An 18,694-nucleotide genomic window follows, 5' to 3' on the forward strand; every position below is an offset into this window, starting at 1 on the left:
CCCAAAGCATGTTCCCACCCAAAGAGCAACCACTGTCCTGACAGGGAACACGACTGCTCCACTGAGAAATGTGGGCAGGCAGAAAGGGACCCCACTGCTTATCACTTTGTCATCAGCCATATTTTAATTATAAAGAAAATTAATAACATCCTTGCCATGAGATATCGTTAAAATACACGCAATACATAATCTAGTGAGAGAAGCCTAGAGAGAATTATTTTCTCCTTTATAACAAAAATCACTCTTTTTATTACTACCTTGCTGTTATGTCATTAGTAATAGAGCTGGGGTTTCTTTTTCCCTGAGTTTGAAAACAAATTAGACCATTAAAATTGTACCTAGGAGCCTCCTTTACTTTTATGAATTGTTTCAGAATAATCTCCAAAACAGAAAAAAGAATCAGTAGAGGCCCTCAAGCAGATAGATATTAAAATAAAAAGGGAACATCTTCTCTGGAAACAAAAAGCCAATAAATCTGAGGGAAGGAATTTTATTTATTTTTTAAAATTATTGTCCTCACAGACTACCACCTAACTCTGCATGCTTGCAGTAAATTAAACTTTCCTCCAATGAACAGCTCTGTTATGCAGAGCTCAGACTGGTGAGTCACTGCAGCTGGAATGTCACCTGGAGGTTAAAGAGGACACAAGGAAGAGAAAGAGGGGGGACAGCTGAGCACATCCCTGGGAGAGGGCTGTGTGGAGCTGTGAGCATTTCTTGGTGGGCAGCTTGCAGCTGTCTCAGTGCTGTTGGTAAACTCTCTCCTTGAAGCAGCCTAATTTATCTGATCAGAAAAGCAGGGACAAATCAGTGCACCTAATCACTTGGCCTTACAGCTGCCCAAGCTCTGCTGCTAATCCTAACAGAATTAGGGAGCTGAAAATCATCTCTACAAAGGGCTCAGGGCTGTGTCCACTGTTTGCTGATGGTTTTAGATGCAGTTTGCCAATGATCCATGGCTTTTCAGTCATTTCCAACAGTTCATTGTCCATTGGAACACCAGAGGAGGCAATGACCAGGAGAGGTTAAAAGAACAGTCTGAAATCATGACACTGTTCATACTCTATGTGAAGATGGGAGAGATGGCTACCTACAGGATTGGTGAAGGATCTCAGAATCTGATTCATTTTTAACTTGATCTTTTCCCCAGGGGCTGAATTCCAACTGCATTTGCCTGAGGAAGTATTATCTTAACAGCACATTAGCATTTGGCTTATTCATTTTTCTAAAGAAATGACATATAACAAATAATGTATCTTAGACTACACTTGCTGGAGGTTTGGGCTCTGTCCCCAGCTCTGCCCAGGTTCTTTTGCATTACTCTGTGCAGGCCTATCTACTCCTCAGTCTCCCTACTTGCAAATTAGGCATAATCATACCATTACCTTATGTTACTGCTGAAGAAAAGTGGTTTTACTATTTGTATTTCCTATCCACCTTTGGAATTATTAGACAGAACAACACCGATTTTGGATGTTTAGGCTCATACTCTGATGGCTTTCACACCTCCAGCACAAACATCAAGTTGGTTGTTTTGACACCCACACCAGAGTAGCAAAGTCCTCTGCAAACCCTGGGTATGACAGGATGATGCTGCTGTTATTAGACCTGGAGATCTGCATTGCCCCCCATCAAACTGGCCAAGCCTTGCTCTGACAAGCAGGATAATGCAAGTTTCAATATGTATTCAGTATTCTTTGCACATATTTTTCTTACCCAACCTGCTAATTACTAGCACTCCATGTGGAAATGAGCTCCCTCATCACCTATCTCTACCTTCTCTTTGATCCTGAAGTAATTAGATGTTGTATTTCATCAGTGTTATTTGTCTGACAAACTGTCACACCAGTTTCCTCCATGCCCCTGCTCAGGAGTTCAGTTCTGTTAAGTAAACAAGAGTTCAGTGTTTTTAGGGCCGAGCCTCATGGAAAATCCTAAAGCATCCAAAAATCAGCCTTTAAGAGTCCAGAGAGCCACCAGACTCTTTGGCCTCTTGAAAAATCTATATTTTCCAGTAGCAGTCTCTGTTTTTACAAAAATTTAAAACAACCTGTACAAACAGGAAAGTATGAACATGCAATCTAAAAATGGTCATAGACAGTATTTTGCAAATGGCCGAAGAACAGAGCCTAGAGACTACAACTTAATTTCTGCTATGCTTTGGCCTGGTTCCAAACCTGGGAATGATCAAAACATGGCCAGATTGTGAAACCATTTTAGAAATTTGCACCCATTCACAAAGGAGATGAGCTCAGATCCTCATATACCAGGAAAAAGAGTCAAGAAAAATCACAAGTTTAACATGATCTAGAGAAGATTCCAGACATTTCTGGAAAGTTCTTCAGCAAGTTCTGCAAAGTTGCTTCAGCAAGTTACATGGCCCACTGATGCTGAATTTCAGTGTAGATGAAGTTCCTGAAAGCACCTTTAAAAGCCTCAGCAACAAATCCAAGATGACTGTGTTATCTGCTAGAAATCAACATTTTCAATATTGGGGCCAACTGTTTACATTATACACCCCACATCATCAAATATGTCTGGGACTCTCCTCCATTGTGGCATTCACATTCTCTGAAAAAATTCTTTCGCCCAGGATTTTTCTCCTGGGAAGCTGAGAGGCCTCAGAGAAAAGGAAAACAATTCTTATCTCATTTGCTTCTCCTGTGTTGTGCTCATGTGGAATGTGTTTGGAGATTGTTTACCCACAGGTGACTGTTTCATTGCATTCTGGTGTGAGTTGTTTTCACTCATTGGCCAGTCAGTGCCAAGCTGTGTTGGGACTCTGGAGAGAGTCACAAGTTTTCATTATTATCTTTTTAGCATTCTTAAGTATCTTTTCTGTATTCTTTAGTATAGTACAGTATTCTTTAATATAATATAGTATCATAAAGTAATAAATGAGCCATCTGAGAACATGGAGTCAGATGCATCAGCCCTGCCTTCGTCAGGGCTTCCCTGCAAATACAGTACTCCATCTCTTAGATCAGCATTTCTGGACACTTGAAAATTGCTGAAAGACCAGTGCAAAGTCCAGATCAAGAGCTGGAACATTTTCTGGTTTGATGGCAATTCCAATGCCCCTCCCTGGTCTGCCTGCCTGTATGCTGGACCACATCCACTTGCCAACTGCACTGCAAAGCCAAGCCTACAAACTCTTGAGCCCACAATGTTGTGATGCACAGAACTCCCTCAACTGCTCCAGGTGGAGGACTTGTGCTTCAAATCAAGGGTGTGCTTAACTGCTAAGGCCCAGCAGTGCAAGGGCAGAACAGTTTGTGCAATAAATGTCTGTGCAGCAAATTAAGCCTGCTTGTAAATATTGCACAATATGGCATCTTGCAAAATAATTTCATATTTATTTGGCATTCTTTATTGAGCAGCCTGCTAGGAGCATCAGTGATGTGTAAAATGCAACACTGGGATCCAAAGCAAACAGCTTTTGCTCTCTTCCCTCACCCCCAGCTGCTTCGCAAGCTAGTGACAGGAATTTTGAAAAGTTTGGGTTGCTTCATGGCTTTTTATAGTGCTTCTGCTTTTCTTTACCTCATTTTGGTAGATGTCCAGGATCCTTTCCAGTGACAACTCCTCAAAGTACAGTCTGTCACACTCATCAAAATCTGTGCTCACTGTCTCTGGGTTGCAATTCACGACCACGGTCTTGTTGCCAAGCTGACGCAGCGTGCGGATACTGGAGACAGCACACCAATCAAACTCCACACTGCTGCCTGCCAGGAGACAGAAAAGGGGGCAAGGAAAAGAAGGATGCAGAGAAGAAAACATAAATAGATATTCTCAGCACTCCAGCTTAAAGAAGAAAAAAAAAATAAGCCAGCAATGCCTCCTGTCAGCTCAGAGTCAGAAATGTAATTGTCCTCCCGTGGAAATTAATCATCCACAAAACGTGAAGCTCCAAGCACAACAGGTAAGTTGGCTCAGCTGCTCAGGAGTGACAGACCTCTCCAACATGTCTGTCATCCTGTGCTCATAAGCACTTCAATGTGCTCTTGCTTTCCATCCAATCACTGCTGCTTCCCAACCAATGCACTCCATGATAAAGATAAACTGGGATAAACTGAGCTCCTGTTATTATAACACAGAACTGCTTATTCCATGAAACACAAAGCATGTGTGAAGAACAGAGGACTGAGGTGGTTTTTACTCTTCCAGAAGAGCCAAACCAACAAGAAAATAATTACATCTCAGTGGGTTTGACATTCCTGTACAGTGACTCCAGGTAAGACAGATGAGAAGAACAACACTTCCACAGCCACTCTGTGATCCCTGGATCTTGCTTTAAAGGCTACAGTGACTGTGGCAACAGTGTGGGACAAGCACATCCTACTGTCCCAAACCCCAGAGTGACCATCTTGAAAGGAAAAGATGGTCTGTGACCATCCTACTGTCCCAAACCCTGAGTGGGCACTGTGACCATCTTGAAAGGAAAGAGGCACAGAGGGGGCCTGGGTGAGCACCAGGACTTGATGCCTGGCCTTGGGCTAGCTGCAACTCTCATGACTTGGGCAGTGCTGCAGGCTCCAGGGAACACTTGAATCAAGACTTGTGCAAACAGCTACTGCCCCACACATTTCTGTGCTCAAACATCTAAAACAGGTACCACAAATAGAGAATGATGCATAAAGAACATCATTAAATGGTTGTGCTTACAGTCTACAAGAAAACCTTGGCCTCATCGTGCTGCATTCATTTATTACATGATTGTTAACTACTGATATTACTTTTATATTTAATTGTGTGACAAGATATGTTAGAAATTCAGTCTGTGCTTAATTGCTGCCCCCACCACCTAGTCACAAACTGATGGCTGGCACAGGTCACTCTCTGACAGGCACATGAGTTGTTTCCTCACTTCAGTCAAACAAGAACCTCAAAACATGCCTTCAGTTAAACTCCACAGAAAAAAAAAGGAAAATCAAATCTGAACCTGGATGTTTCCAAGACAGGACACCAGATGCTCATTCAGAATTTGTATTCCACTTCCATTACACAGGTATTTTTATAGGTATAAGAAACCACAGCTTAGGAACACAATGGTCATCTGGAGCCCTCATCTGACTGCTTCAGAGACAACCTGGGAAAACAGCTGAACAGCTGTCAAGTGTATTCCAGGCACAGCCAGTAATGATCATACCCAAACATGGGAAGAAGGGAGACAGAAAATAAATAGTAATACTAGTAATGACTGCTGTAACATAACCAGACACTGCTCCTCAGGACACAACTGCTACATCAATACCTGCATTCCAAATAATTTAGCCTCTTCTAACCTGGAAGAGAACATTGAGTTGATCCCACTGAATTCTGATTACAATACTGAAAGCATAAAGGAAAAGCACACTGTTTACTTGTCACCATGATATTTTATGAAAAATCCTTTTGCCAGGATTTTTCTCCTGAGAAGCTGAGAAGCCTCAGAGAAAAAGAAAAGCAATTATTATCTGCTGCTGTGGAATGCAACAGGTGGATCTGTGATTGGTCCATGTTGGTTGTTTCTAATTAATGGCCAATCGCAGTCCAGCTGTCTCAGACTCTCTGAGAGTCATAAGCTTTTGTTATTCCATTTCTTTCTATTCCTTTCAAGCCTTCTGATGAAATCCTTTCTTCTACTCTTTCAGTATAGTTTTAATATACCATTTTCTTTTAATATAATATATATCATAAAATAATAAAACAGCCTTCTGAAACATGGAGTCAAGATTCTCATCTCTTCCCTCGTCCTGGGACCCCTGTGAACACTGCCACACTTACTTGCCTTCAAAGAATAAAAAAAGTGAAAAAAATCCAAAAAAACAACTTGGCTATTGCATCTAGGAAATATTTTACAGCTACAAGTAATGGTTTCCTCTAGCAGTCTTTATTTAGCTACAACTTCTTCCAAAGATGGTCTTGATGGATCTAATCAAAACTGCAGAGCAGATGAGACCAAGAACAGACCAGCATGTCTATTCTAAGCAATGAGGAGTTTGAGGTGAGCAGTGCAAAATGTATTCACATACATTCTATCAACTTGTGAAATACCACTGCCATCCTTTTCATTTTTTGTAGCCATGCCGCCCAGCCTGCTGAACAGCAGAATCATTCACAAAAAATAAGCCTAATCATGGAGTGTTGCTCCTGATTTCAGTCATCTCAACATTCATGCTGGAAAAGGAGTTCAAAAAGACATGTCCTACAAACAGCAACAGGAGTGCAGCGGTGACCTCTCCAATCCAAGCCAAGCAAATGGATGGAGTTTTCAATTCCAGCTTTCATAACCCATCACCAGTTCTGGGAGATGCAGAGCAGAAATATTTCTGAATAACAAGCAATTTTTTCCTTGTCAACAATTGCAAGCTATTTGGAGAGATCCATGGAAAGAAAAAGTGAAAGTCATCACATAGAGAATTCAGGAGTCTATCTACCCAATACTCACAGCCACGAGGAAACTGTTACTCTGTATAATGATCTGAGTGGGTTGGAAGAAAAAACAACATACAGAGAATTGCTCACACAAAAGCAGCTGAAGATATAAAAATATTTTCAGAGTCACCTACACTTACAGCTGTAAAATGCATAGTGACAATATCACCATGAGCTGGCAGTAAACATATAAGATAGGTTTGGGAGCAACAAGCTTCTATACAAGGTATGAGCTTCTCAAGACCTCAACATGTGAAAAAGTGAGATTTAAAAAATTCTGTAAAATTTTGTGGAAATCACAACTAAGTACCAAGTGAAAAGTAATAAAATTCTCCTTCTTTCTTCAGGGTGTGAAATAAAATCTCCAAGTATAAAATACAAACCTTCTGTTAGGAATTGCTGTCCTGTGCACTGTGCTCTGGAGGTTTTTTTCACCATATGAAAAGAGGAACAAAGGAACCACAAGAATACCTGAAGAAGGCTTGAGGGGACAAGGAGAACAGAGGAGTTGTAAGGAAGATTTACCTATGTGATATGGTCCACAGCCCAACACCATCACTCCACAGTCATCAAATTTTACATCATGTTCCTGGGGAGGGAGACAAAAGAGTCATTAGGATCTGTACTCCACAGCACCTAACTCTGTGCTTTTCAGAATAAACAGTTTCTGGGGTTCAGTCCAAATCCAGCAATCTGATCCTTCAGGGCTCCAGTGTGATCTTGCTCACTGCAGTGTAAATCAAGTGCATCTCTCCTGGAATTAGTAGTGCTGCACCCAGACCAGAAGACAAACAGCACCTCTAATATGGCTGTTGAAGCTGCCTAAGGACCTGAGAAGCTTCATATAAAAATAATGTTAGGATGAGATGAGGGAAATAGGACTTCTGCATTCCCAGCACCTACCTGTGCATGTACAGGTGATAAATAACAGGCTCTTAACAACACAGTGGCATTAACAGTAAATGCACTGGATCAGGATTGGAGCCAGAGCAAGTTCCAGGCCTGCTGGAAGGGGATTTTATGTAAAACCATCCAAAAGAATTGCTATGGAGACCGAGGTATCTGCAAGATTTCCAGAAATAACATGGAATAGGGAAAGAAGATCAGAGCAAACAGCAATGAGGCTGTTGTTTCTGAGGGTGCCTACCTGCCCATTGTAGGTGACATAGAGGTAATTAGTCACTGCTGGGTACTCTGCTGCCAGGGTGTCAATCTGTACAGGAAACAAAGGGGGATTGTGATTTGGCCAGTGCAAGATCTTTCCTAAATGCAGATTTTTGGGTCCTTTTCTTGCCTCTTTCCCTTCCAACTGTTGTTTCACTCCTATTATTTTCCCATCATATCTTTTCTCAAAAGCAGTTGACCTGAACTGTCCTGTGCTGTTAACACAGCCTATGCTTTGCCTTGCCCCAACCCTACAGTTCACTCAACACAACCTTCTCTTTCTAAGCTGCAGTTTAGCTCTGCACCTCCTGGGTGAAACACCTACACAGCCCAGGAACTCTCCCCTGCTTGCCAAGGCCCTCATTCTTTAGTTTGTGCAGCAGATTACAAAGATTCCACCAGGTTTTCTGCCCTTTATAACTAGACTGTCTGGAATCTTCAGACTACTCTTGACCCCATCTGACTCCCACACAAACACACACACAATGTCACTTGGCAATCTTGTGGAGCAGCAGCACAATTACTGTGTGTTTATGTTACAATATAACTCATGTTTTGATAATTAAATGGTATACAAAGCAAGAGTGATTTTAAACCATGCTTTATGTGCATATGTATACTTTAAATGTATATGTAGACTAATTAAATGGTAGACAAAGCAAGAGTGATTTTAAGCCACCTTTTATATATATTTATCAACAATTTCTTATGTAATTAGTCACAAGAGAACCTAGAAGAATATTTTGCCCATGAGGCAGTTCACAAACTATTTGTGTCGACTACTCATGGCATGTTATACTTGGTACCCAGTCCATCTGGGTCACCAGCAACCGCTGAAGTTTCCTGAATGAACATCTGAAACATTTCTACAGAGAATACTGAACAGGGAAAAATATGAAAGCAGTCTTGACATGAATTTTTATGTGCTATACCATTTAAAAATCTATCCAAACTTCAAGCAGTTCCAGGAATCCCCACTGCCTGTCCAAAGCCTTGTGAATCATGGAGAATGTGACCTTACATCATTAGCACCAGGTGTCTGCTGCTCATTACTGTTGCTAATACTGTGACTTGTACTTCATGGCTCCATATGCTTTGAAGGCACACAGGCAGGCACAAGTAGAATGACCTTATTAAGTGAACCTTGGCACAAAAATCAATCCAGCACTGCAGTGCCATATGCAGCAGAAAGAACACAGTGTAAGACCAGGCAGTTTCTGTGGCCAGGTGAGCCACAGAAGAAAAACAGCAGCTGGAGAACAGAAAAAGACTTGGCACCTCGAACTGGGCCTGAGGATACAAATGAACTCTTTCAGAAACGTTCAGTAGTTTGGGTTTGTTTTTTTTACCATCTTTAAGGACAGAAAACCAGCTGGTGACAGTTCAATACCAGCATACCTTAAATGCAGCAGCCAGCACCTAGTGACACTGCCATGAATACCAGATGAGCTCATTAGGCTCATGCTATCACAATGAATAGCAAATGAACCCATAACAATAGCACACTTCAAATAAAGCATTAGCCTGTAAAAATTTACTACCAAGAGAGAGAGATATGCTCTCCATGGTCCTGCCATGGTGGGCCAGCATTTTCAGCCTTTTCCTGAAGCCACATGTATTTCCCCCTCAGCCACAAAGAATTTGAACAAGAATATTCTGAGTGCCTCCTTGGGAATGTTCATGGCATTACACTGATGCCTGCAGTGCAGAAGGAGCAGTTACATGGGTGAACTGTGCTCTCCTCACATCAACACCTGAACTCCTGAGGATGTTAACAGAACCAGGGGTTTCTAAAGACAGAGAGGTCCCCCTGCCACTCTTGGAAGCCCCCAGCAGGGCCAGTGATGTTGCTCACATACCTGTTTCACCCAGGGCACTATATCCTTCCTCAGCCTCAGCTCACGGCACTGGACTTCAGTCAGCCTCAGGCACTTCCCAATCTGCTTGTCAGAGAACCCCATCTGCTTGGCTCTCCTCAGTGTCTCCTCTGGAATTGTTTTGCTGGGATTAAATAAGAAAATGAGGCTTTACAGCAATAACTAGAAGATACATGAGAGCTTTTGTCTCTACACTGCATAAAGTTGCCATAGGATCATGCATGTGAAGGCAAGAAAAGGAAGAAGACCCAACATAAAACATCTTTTTTGCCCTTGGTGCCCCACACAAACACCTCTGTGGTAAAGTCTGCAGGCAGACTGCAAGCAGTAGGAAGTAAAACGTTTACTTTCCTGGCATTTTTGAGACTGGAATCAGTGCCCAAACCTTAACTTAATATCTCCCTTACATCATCTTAGTCTAAATTTTAAACCTAGGCCTGACCAGACTGGGCTGGACCAATCATTATGTATGTGCTTCCACCTCCTGCCTCTCATTGCAGCTGCCCACTCCACTCAAAGGCATGAAATTCCTGAAGCTCTGGGATGGGATGGAGCCATTCAGAGGCACAACTGTGCCCTGACCCTGTGACCATGGTGCTGAGCTGGGAAACACAATTTATCCCAACCAAGTTTTTTTTCTGTTGTTGAAGATGTTGTGCCTACCTTCTGAAATGGCCAAAAAGCATCTCACCTCAGACATGGGCAGCAGAAATACCCTTTAGATGCTCACACACAAGGTAGGTTTTTTTTCTTGTAACAGTCTCAATAAACCCTTTTCCATATCTTAGTGTTGCTTCTTGCATTAGGCAAATGGAGAGGGCATTGACCAGGTAAAGCAGGGGTACCTTTTTGATTTCATATTTACAACCAGGGTCTCTCAATACTTCCATGCATTTTTGTTCTCCTCGGTTTTGCTTTTCACAAGTCCTGGTTTTGCTGTTTATTTGAAACACATTGCTTCCCCCCTGCCATTTCTGAAATCAACATTTACCTGTCCATTTTGCTCTTCATTTTTTTCATCTTCTCCATTCCCTCTTCATTTACTCTACTCTTTTCTCTTCTACTCTTCATCCCACTTTGTTTTGACTCCACCCTTATAGTTTCTGCCTCCCTCTCTTTCTAAGCTACCTTTTCTAAGCTTAGCTTTTGCAAAAACATAAAAAAAGCCTGTATTTTTATCAGTACTACTTCTTTACACCTTCATGCCAAGAGCATTCTTGCCTGCCCAATAAATCAATATTTTACAAGCAGGCAAGTTCTGAATAAGGAAAATGGAATGATTAACAAACAAGCAATTTTCCTAAATCAGAGTTTTTGAATTATGTCCTTTGCTCAACAGTATTTTAAAATAAATACTATTATTTTATTTGTGTGGGAGAAGACTGGTAAGACCATTTTATTGGAACATGTCAGGAAGCTGAAGCATGAAAAAAAAGTCATTGGACTGGATTTTCCACTCTGGCTTAGGCATGGAGCAGCTCTGCTTCCCTCAGTAAAGTCAGGCTAGTGTGAAACAGAGAGAGTCACACAAGCGTCAAACCAGCTGTTCTGAGAGCAGCACTGGGAACCAGAAACTCTTCGGTTCAGATCCCTGGATAGATAGGATTTGTCCATTTTCCCAATGCCACCTCTCTCCTTGCCCTGGAGTATGCAAAGAGAGCACTCCAGCTTCCTGCAACCAGCACAGGAGAAAGGGAAAGCTGGTGAACATTTGCAGGAAAGAAGCATTTACAGTAATTCCTCTCCTCTACACAGTGCCCAGCTTAGCCCCACAAACAGCTTGCTCTGCCCTCAGGGGACTCCAGGCAAGAGCAGCATCTACACCCTGGATCTCCTCTACAACCTGCACCACATCACTGTTCTTACCCCAGCAAAGCCTCCTCTTCCTTAGGGTCAGAAGGGAAATTGTGGCTGCCCCGCTCCTGGAAGTGTTCAAGAGAAGGATGGATGGGGCTCAGAGCAACCTGGGCAGGTGGGAAGTGTCCCTGCCCATGGCAGAGGGTGGAATGAGATGAGCTTTAAGATCTCTTTCAACCCAAACCATTCTATGATTCAGTGAAAAAGTCCTGCCTAATCCAGCAGGCTGAGCTTCTCAGGTTTGGATTTCCCAAAGTGAGATCCACTTTGTGGCACCCCACTGTATGAAAAACGGTTTCCATGCTCCAATACTTCTACCAGAAACTACTCCACTTCTCCTCAGCCCATTCTGCTTGCTGATCTCAGCTCAGAGGCAGGACTTCCTGCACAGATCATGAACACCAGAACTGAGAGCACAGATGTGCCTTTTACAGAAGCAAACACAGCAAACTCCACCAATTCTCTGTCAAAACTGATGCTAGCAGTCACTGGCTATTAAGGACCCAGCCTCCTTAGAATGAGTGAGTAGACCTGATGACCCCAAGAAAATGAGCCTCTTTCTGAGCAGTTTACTCCTTTGCCCTCCCTCCCTTCTGCCTCAGGAACACACATAGCTGGCTGTCATTTGATTACTGTCAGAGACAGCAAATTGCCTTCATTTGCAGCTTGTTTTCATTCCATTTCTTGTATCTCATTATAAGAATATCATTCACTGTCACCCTCCCTCCCAGCTGGGAGGGTAGAACAAAAGCAGTGATTATTTTGCACCATGATTCATTTGCCTTGGGCTAGCAGCTTAAATTAGGTTAGGCCACTCACTAATCCATGCAGAAAGGTAACCAGTTTTTTACAGGAAAACCAGCATGCAAAAGAGAAAAGACAAGTTCCTAGAGGGGAAATGGAACCATGCATTTTTTCCATGCACTTTTTCTTCTGCTGCTCCTAAAGCATGATAGAAGAAACCAGCAGAATTGGTCAATCATGTTTAATGGGAACTGAATCAGAGAATTGCAAATCCTCAGCACTGCTATGGAAATCAGGCTGCCTCTCTACATGTACTGGACACACATTTTCATAACTGAATAACTTCCATTTACTAATCATGGTAATTTTTAGCATTTCTGTCTCAACTTTCATGGAAATAATATAAAGAAACATGCAAACACTATGGTAGGGTTATGCTTATCTTGCAGATAGCAAAACAGACATGCAGAGGTTAAGGGGTGACAATTTTTAAGGAGCAATTCCCCCTTTGCTCAGAGACAGCCCTTTAGACAAGGTAGAGACACTAAAGTCAGCAAGAGCAGAATCAGGCTGATCTCTCTGAATATTGAACAGCAAATAACCCTTCAAGCTCATCAGAAATCCAGCACTAAAAGAAAAGACAAAAATTCTCAGTCCTGGATACACCAAATCACATGACCCAGTCTTACATCACTCCCTCCCACTTTGCCCTGGAGCATCACTCCCTTTTCCTACACAGAGCAAAAAGTCTTCCAAAGATTAAACCCCCTCACAGGCTTAGAATCAATTCTGAAATGAGGGAAGACGAAGTGACCGCGATTTCAGACATCTATAATGCTCCTCTTCCTAACATTTGCCTTTGCAAAATAACAGACAGGAGTTTTAGAGCTTCAAATCCAGACAATTAGACTTTTGTGCATTGCCATGATTATTAAATGGTTGTTCACCTCCTCAGAAAGCTGTAGGCCTCTGCTCATTTTGCAGTTTATAAACAAAATAAGCTTTTCTCCAACCTTGCTGGTGACTGTTTCAGCCTCCAGTGTTGATTTGTAGTTGCTTTTAATTGAAAATTCCACCCTGTCATCTTTGGAATTCCATCCACTCACTTCTTTGACAACAAACAATAAGAGAAAATGGAATAAATTCTGCTTAATGAGGAAATTTTCACCTGGCACAGAGAACCTGGAGAAATCTATTAACTGACTGGAGGAACAATGACAGCACTGAAATTGTCAGGAGACCCTGCTCACTTCAGCAGAGCCCTCTCTTCCACTTGACCAGCTTTCACCTGACCCACTAATAAAGATGCCAGCAGAAGAAACACTCTTTTTGTCTCCCAAATCAGCCTCTGAGTCTTTTCAGGTATATTGTCAAGTTTATGCCCATCCACACATTACTTAGGCCCATGTAAATGGGTATGGATCAAAAGGATAAGGAATATTTTGTGAGCTGAGAGCCACAGCCTGAGCTGGGAGCATTTGGGGTATGACTTCTGTGAGCTGTGTCCCAGTTAACCATGAGCCCTGTAAGCTCACAGACTCCTCCCTGCCTCATCTCAGGAGCTACAAATGTGGCTTGGATATGCACAGAGGAGCTGCACAGGTGAGCAGCTCAGCCCACAGGTCTTGCACTCAGCTCCTCCCAAATTTGAATTGATTTAAGCCCGGACTAAACTTTAAGCCCAGTTTTGCTATAGCAAGCAGAGCGGACCAAAGTGCATCATACCCAGTCCTGAGAGAGCTCTTCCTTTCTCAGTAGTCATAGGCCTGAAGGTTTCAAAAACCTGCTGAATTTCAGGCTCAGTTATATACAAAAGCATATTCTTTCTCATTTCCTCACTGTCCTGCTCTGCTTCAAGGATCCTAGTGGTTTCCTTGATTACTTCTGATGTTTTACAAGATTTTGAACATGTTACAATTAAAATAATGAGATCACAATATAAATTCTCTCCCTGCTTCTCTTCTCAAGGAGACAGATTGTTACCAGTTTTCCCCTCCTACAAAACTCATGAGATGACTCACAAAAAGATGTCAAAGGAGTGTTTAAGGAAGCAGGAGCTGCAAACCAACAAATCTCACTCACAGAGCAATTGTCACTCCAGCTCTCTGCACCTTTAACATCCTGGTCCCTGGGCTAATAAATCTCACTGTGGACATCTTGATTTAAGTAACATGAGCCTCACACTGTGCCCTAAGACCTGAATGACTCACTCACAAGATTAAGTGAGCTAAAGCAGCAGCTTGCACCAAAACACAGCCAAGAAATGGGCTGTAGATGTTTCCTGAAAGCCTGTTTTCCATCCCTGGTAAAAGGGAGCTTTGAGGTCTTTGCTGGGATGCCACAGTACAGACTGCCCTGCTCCTAGCATTGCACATACTGGTTACAGAGGCTCCCCAATGGCTTTTTAAGGCAATGTCTGGATATCCCCTGCATCAAGGAATACATACATATTGCATTTTCACAAGCATTCAGTTGTTTTGGAAGAAAATACAGCTGTGAAGTTATTACCAGTGGCTCTACAAGACAAATAGAAAGTATCTTATGTTAGATCCACACAAAGCACAAACAGCAGTGCCGAATAGCTGCTTGTATTTTATTATCCTCATGTACTGCATTCTGAACTTGTTCCCAAGCCCTTCCTGCCCTAGAGTTGACAAAGAAGACAAAAGTAATCTTTCCAGTTAGCTAGAGAGGAGCACTACAAACATGTCAGTGGCAACTCCTCAAACTGCATAAACCAGCACAGCCTCATTTCCAATCACTGCACCTGCTCTGCTTGATGTCCACACAAGTCCTGTGTGCCACACTGACCTGTCCCCAAAGCACATGGGTCAGCAGAAACTGCTGCTGAGAAAAGTGGGGATGCAGAAGACCCTGTTGAAGAGCCCAGGTTATTGATGGCCTATCTGAGTTTCCCTCCCTGCAGTGCTTCCCAGCTCACCTGCAGGTGCAGGGTGCTCATTCCAGCACCTGTAATTTCTGTGCCTACTCCACCACAGTCATGCTTCCAGCAAATAGCTTTCAAAGCACAGCTTGCAGGTACCCACTCAGGGACATGGGCTCCCAAAAGGCCTTTGCAACCCAGCTACAAATGCTGAGCTAAAGTGGGTCTGCACCCTCCCACTTCTGTCTTTCCCCTTTATTAACCCAAGTCTTTTTGGGTTAGTGATAGTCAGGACTCCATCTCCTCCTTTCAAGCACACAACAGGCCAGGAGGTGTTTTCTCACAACACCCACAGAGCAAGGACATATCTTCCTTCAAAGCAAAGCTCCAAAGCATAAAATTATCAAAATATGATTAGTGCCATAATTTGCCCCTGTTAGCAGGCTGGCTAGTTCAGTATCTGCCAAAAAGGTGATTTGCTGTTTCCATTAAGGTTAATTTGAAGAGTTGAGATTTCAGGTGACAGAGTTCAAGTCACTGCACAGCCAGACTGTCTTTGAGACTTTGGGCAAGCTCACCATCTCCGTGCTTTGCTCTTCACAATGGTGGTTTACAATGCTCCTCTTTCCTCAGTTGAATTCTACTTTACAGCCTTTAATCAATATTGAAATGTTCCTCTTTGGGCAATATACTCACATTCTGTCTGCTGCAAGATGGCTTTCCTGGGTTTTACTTGGATGTTCTCCAGCAGTGAACATGACTCCACTACCTCTACTTTTCCCCCATCTCCAGGAGCTCTGAAGTGATGGCAAATACAATTAATTGCAGGTTCCATTGCTACAGAGATACCTAAATGACTTAGGAATACAAGTCCTATTGATTTTCAACAAGGCTTTTGTCCCCATGTCACTTGGGCCTAAGTGATGATTTCACCATGGCTGCCTACCTCTTTACCTCTATTTAATCATGTTGTTTGCACATTCTCCTTGCACACAGCCAGTGTTTTCAAGGATCCCAAAGTGAGGAACAAATAAAAATAATCGTGGCTACATGCAAACAAATCTTCACTACAAACAGTCAAAGAATAGATGTAGATTCCAAAAGAGGGTTTTCTTTGCCTAGTCCAGTATGCCTTAGATGTTATTTCTAAGCCTGGGTTTCAGCTGTCCTCCTGGGGATGCTTGGTATCACTGGACCCTCCTTCAAATCTGACTTGCTCAGACTGGGTCCACAACCATGGCCTAAAAGTGACATCTCACTCCTTGCTGCCTCAGACAGCTGAGCATGGTCTGTCCAAACTCCCACCTCCTACATGAGCTCTCAGTGTGATGAAAAGCCAGTGGGGTCTCTCCAGGCCCTTTTTGCCATTTTCATTCACAGGACTGGCAAGGCCAAATCTAGGGAACTACTTCCTACATAATAGCACATCCTACTGCACTGCCACTGCTTCATACAGCATCACCTGTAATGCACTGACAGCATGGCATGGTGCTTGCTCCTTCCATGTGAGTGTGCACAAGTGGGTTTATTTGTTTATGTGCATGGTGGGGAAGGCTGAAGTTAAAACACCAACAATAACCCCCTCAAATGTAAGATTCCAAAATAAAAAATATGTAAGGGCACAGGAGAACCAGCAGAGGCACATGTTTGACATGTCTGTGATATTACTTGTTATTCTCACAAGTACACTCAAAATGGCTTTCTTTTCCCAGTTCAACTCAGGCCATTTGCTTTCCTGCAGCCACATCACATATCTGAAACAACTCTTTCTCCATCCTAGAGGGCCCAGAGGCAGAAATGGAACTACTGCTGCAGCATGACAGAGCTATACAGTCCCATCCAGCACCAGGCCCAATCTTCTTTAGAAGAAAGTTCAACGGGACAAAAGTAAATGAGGCAGAGGGTGCCCTTCCCAGTCCCTACTGTGCCTGTAAATGGCTGTCCTTGCCTCTACACCACAGAGACAACTTATTTGCCTCAATTTATGCTTACAAACATTTGCAGGGCAGAAGTTTTCCCCTCAGCACTGCATTATCCCACAGAGCCTCTCACAGGTGGTAAGCAGATCCATTGCATGGATCAGTGAGGTTTTCTGCTCACCACCGAATCCCTGCATGTGGCAAGGATGCAAGGCAGCATGTGGTGTGTGAGAGCTGCTTCCTGAACTGCTCTCAAAGGCCTCCCCCTGCCTCTGATCCCCCTTCCCCATCTGTGTGTCTCACCCCCACTTGTCCTAGCTCTTCATTTCCTCTTGGCAGAGACCAGCTCCTTGTTACCAGTCTCTTCAACAGCTCTGCAGGGACCAAATCAAGACTTTTGTTACTCCAACTGCATCCAAAACCTCTCTGCAAAGAGCCCCCAAACCAACACAGAGACAGGAAGGGGTGGATCCATCCAAACAGCCTGTAACCAGCAGCAATGCCCAGGAACAGGGCATTCTGCTTCTGGGAACTGTACCCTAACAGAAAGATTTAAAGCACTGATGGCATCACCCCTCATTCTTTTCTGTTGGAAATTATTCTGTAGCACAGGTAGAACTCATGCCAGGCATGCTGGGGACTGGAAACAGCTGGCTGCAGGAAGAGCACATGTGTGCCAAGTCTCATCTGCATCACTCAATTAGCTTTCCCCTGGCTATGGCAGAGATCTGGTCCTGATGTGCCTCACTGGACTGGCCTCTTAGTTCAAGTCCCAAGTGTTCTTCCCTGGCTCTTTGCCTTTGTGCCTTCAATGTAATGCAGCTGGACAGTCCATCCCCTCCCTCCTGTGCTGGCTGGGAGGAAAGACAGGTTTCCTGCAAAAGTGTGAGCAATTCTTGAGCAGTGAAAATCTGTACTGATAGTGGAGTGAAAATCTGCACTGGTAAGTGAATGAGGGTAAGATAATTTATATGTTGAGCCTGGAAGAAAGAAGGATTCAGGGTGACCTAACTGCAGCCTTCCAACACCTGAAGGGAGCCAACAAGAAAGATAGAGACTATTTTAAAGAGCATGGAATGACAGTGATGCCAAATTGATTTTTGCCTTTTTCTTTTATATATTATCTATATTCTTCATATACTTATTTGTAGCTCTGTAGCCTATCATAGTATTTGTAGCTAGTGTTTTACCTACTCTATTAGACAATAAGACAAAATAAATTCCCCAGCAGCTCCAAGCTGTGTGGCCAAGGTTAGATTCTCTGCAAAGCCACAGTTGAAAGTATTGCTGAGACATCTTCAAAGTTTAATTCCTATCTAAAAGAGGGAGAATTCAAAGAGAATTGAACCAGGGGGAATAACCTTACTACTTATGTCTCTAATTGTGGATTCTTGTCAGATGCTAATTTGCAAAACCTATATAAATTGTATATACATTATGCTACATGTGCATCTTTGGTGTTTTCCACCTGGGAAATTGTGCACCTAAGGATCCTTATAAAGATAACCCCTTTTATCACCCTAACTATGTCTGGCTCATGGTTTTAGGGCAAGAAAGGCATCAACAGGACGAGGGGGAACAGGTTCACACTGCCAGAGAGAAGATTTAGATTAGCTATTAAAAAAAATTCTTCCCTGTGAGGGTGGGGAGGCCCTGGCATTGTTGCCCACAGAAGCTGTGGCTGCCCGTGGATCACTGGAAGTGCCCAAGGCCAGGCTGCACATGGCTTGGAGCAACCTGGTGTAGTGGAAGGTGCTAGAACTAGATGATCTTTAAGGACCCTTCCAACCCAAACCATTCTGTGATTCCATGATACCACCCACAATCTGATT

At 43.0% G+C, this 18,694-nt stretch overlaps 1 protein-coding gene across 2 annotated transcripts in view; it reads right to left on the reverse strand.

Annotated features, from left to right (window-relative positions):
* Window positions 1–18,694, reverse strand: part of CPS1 (carbamoyl-phosphate synthase 1) — a 92,437-nt gene that overhangs the window by 27,262 nt on the left and 46,481 nt on the right. For both annotated transcript variants that reach the window (XM_054515441.1, XM_036386851.1), the window contains exons 22-25: window positions 9,441–9,582; window positions 7,565–7,630; window positions 6,943–7,006; window positions 3,544–3,725 (exon numbers count right to left, since the gene is read on the reverse strand). In XM_054515441.1, the coding sequence (XP_054371416.1) occupies window positions 3,544–3,725; window positions 6,943–7,006; window positions 7,565–7,630; window positions 9,441–9,582 (454 nt within the window). The remainder of the gene's footprint in view (window positions 1–3,543; window positions 3,726–6,942; window positions 7,007–7,564; window positions 7,631–9,440; window positions 9,583–18,694) is intronic.

The sequence above is a fragment of the Molothrus ater genome, chromosome 7, assembly GCF_012460135.2.
Source record: "Molothrus ater isolate BHLD 08-10-18 breed brown headed cowbird chromosome 7, BPBGC_Mater_1.1, whole genome shotgun sequence".
In the NCBI taxonomy this organism is placed as follows: Eukaryota; Metazoa; Chordata; class Aves; order Passeriformes; family Icteridae; genus Molothrus; species Molothrus ater.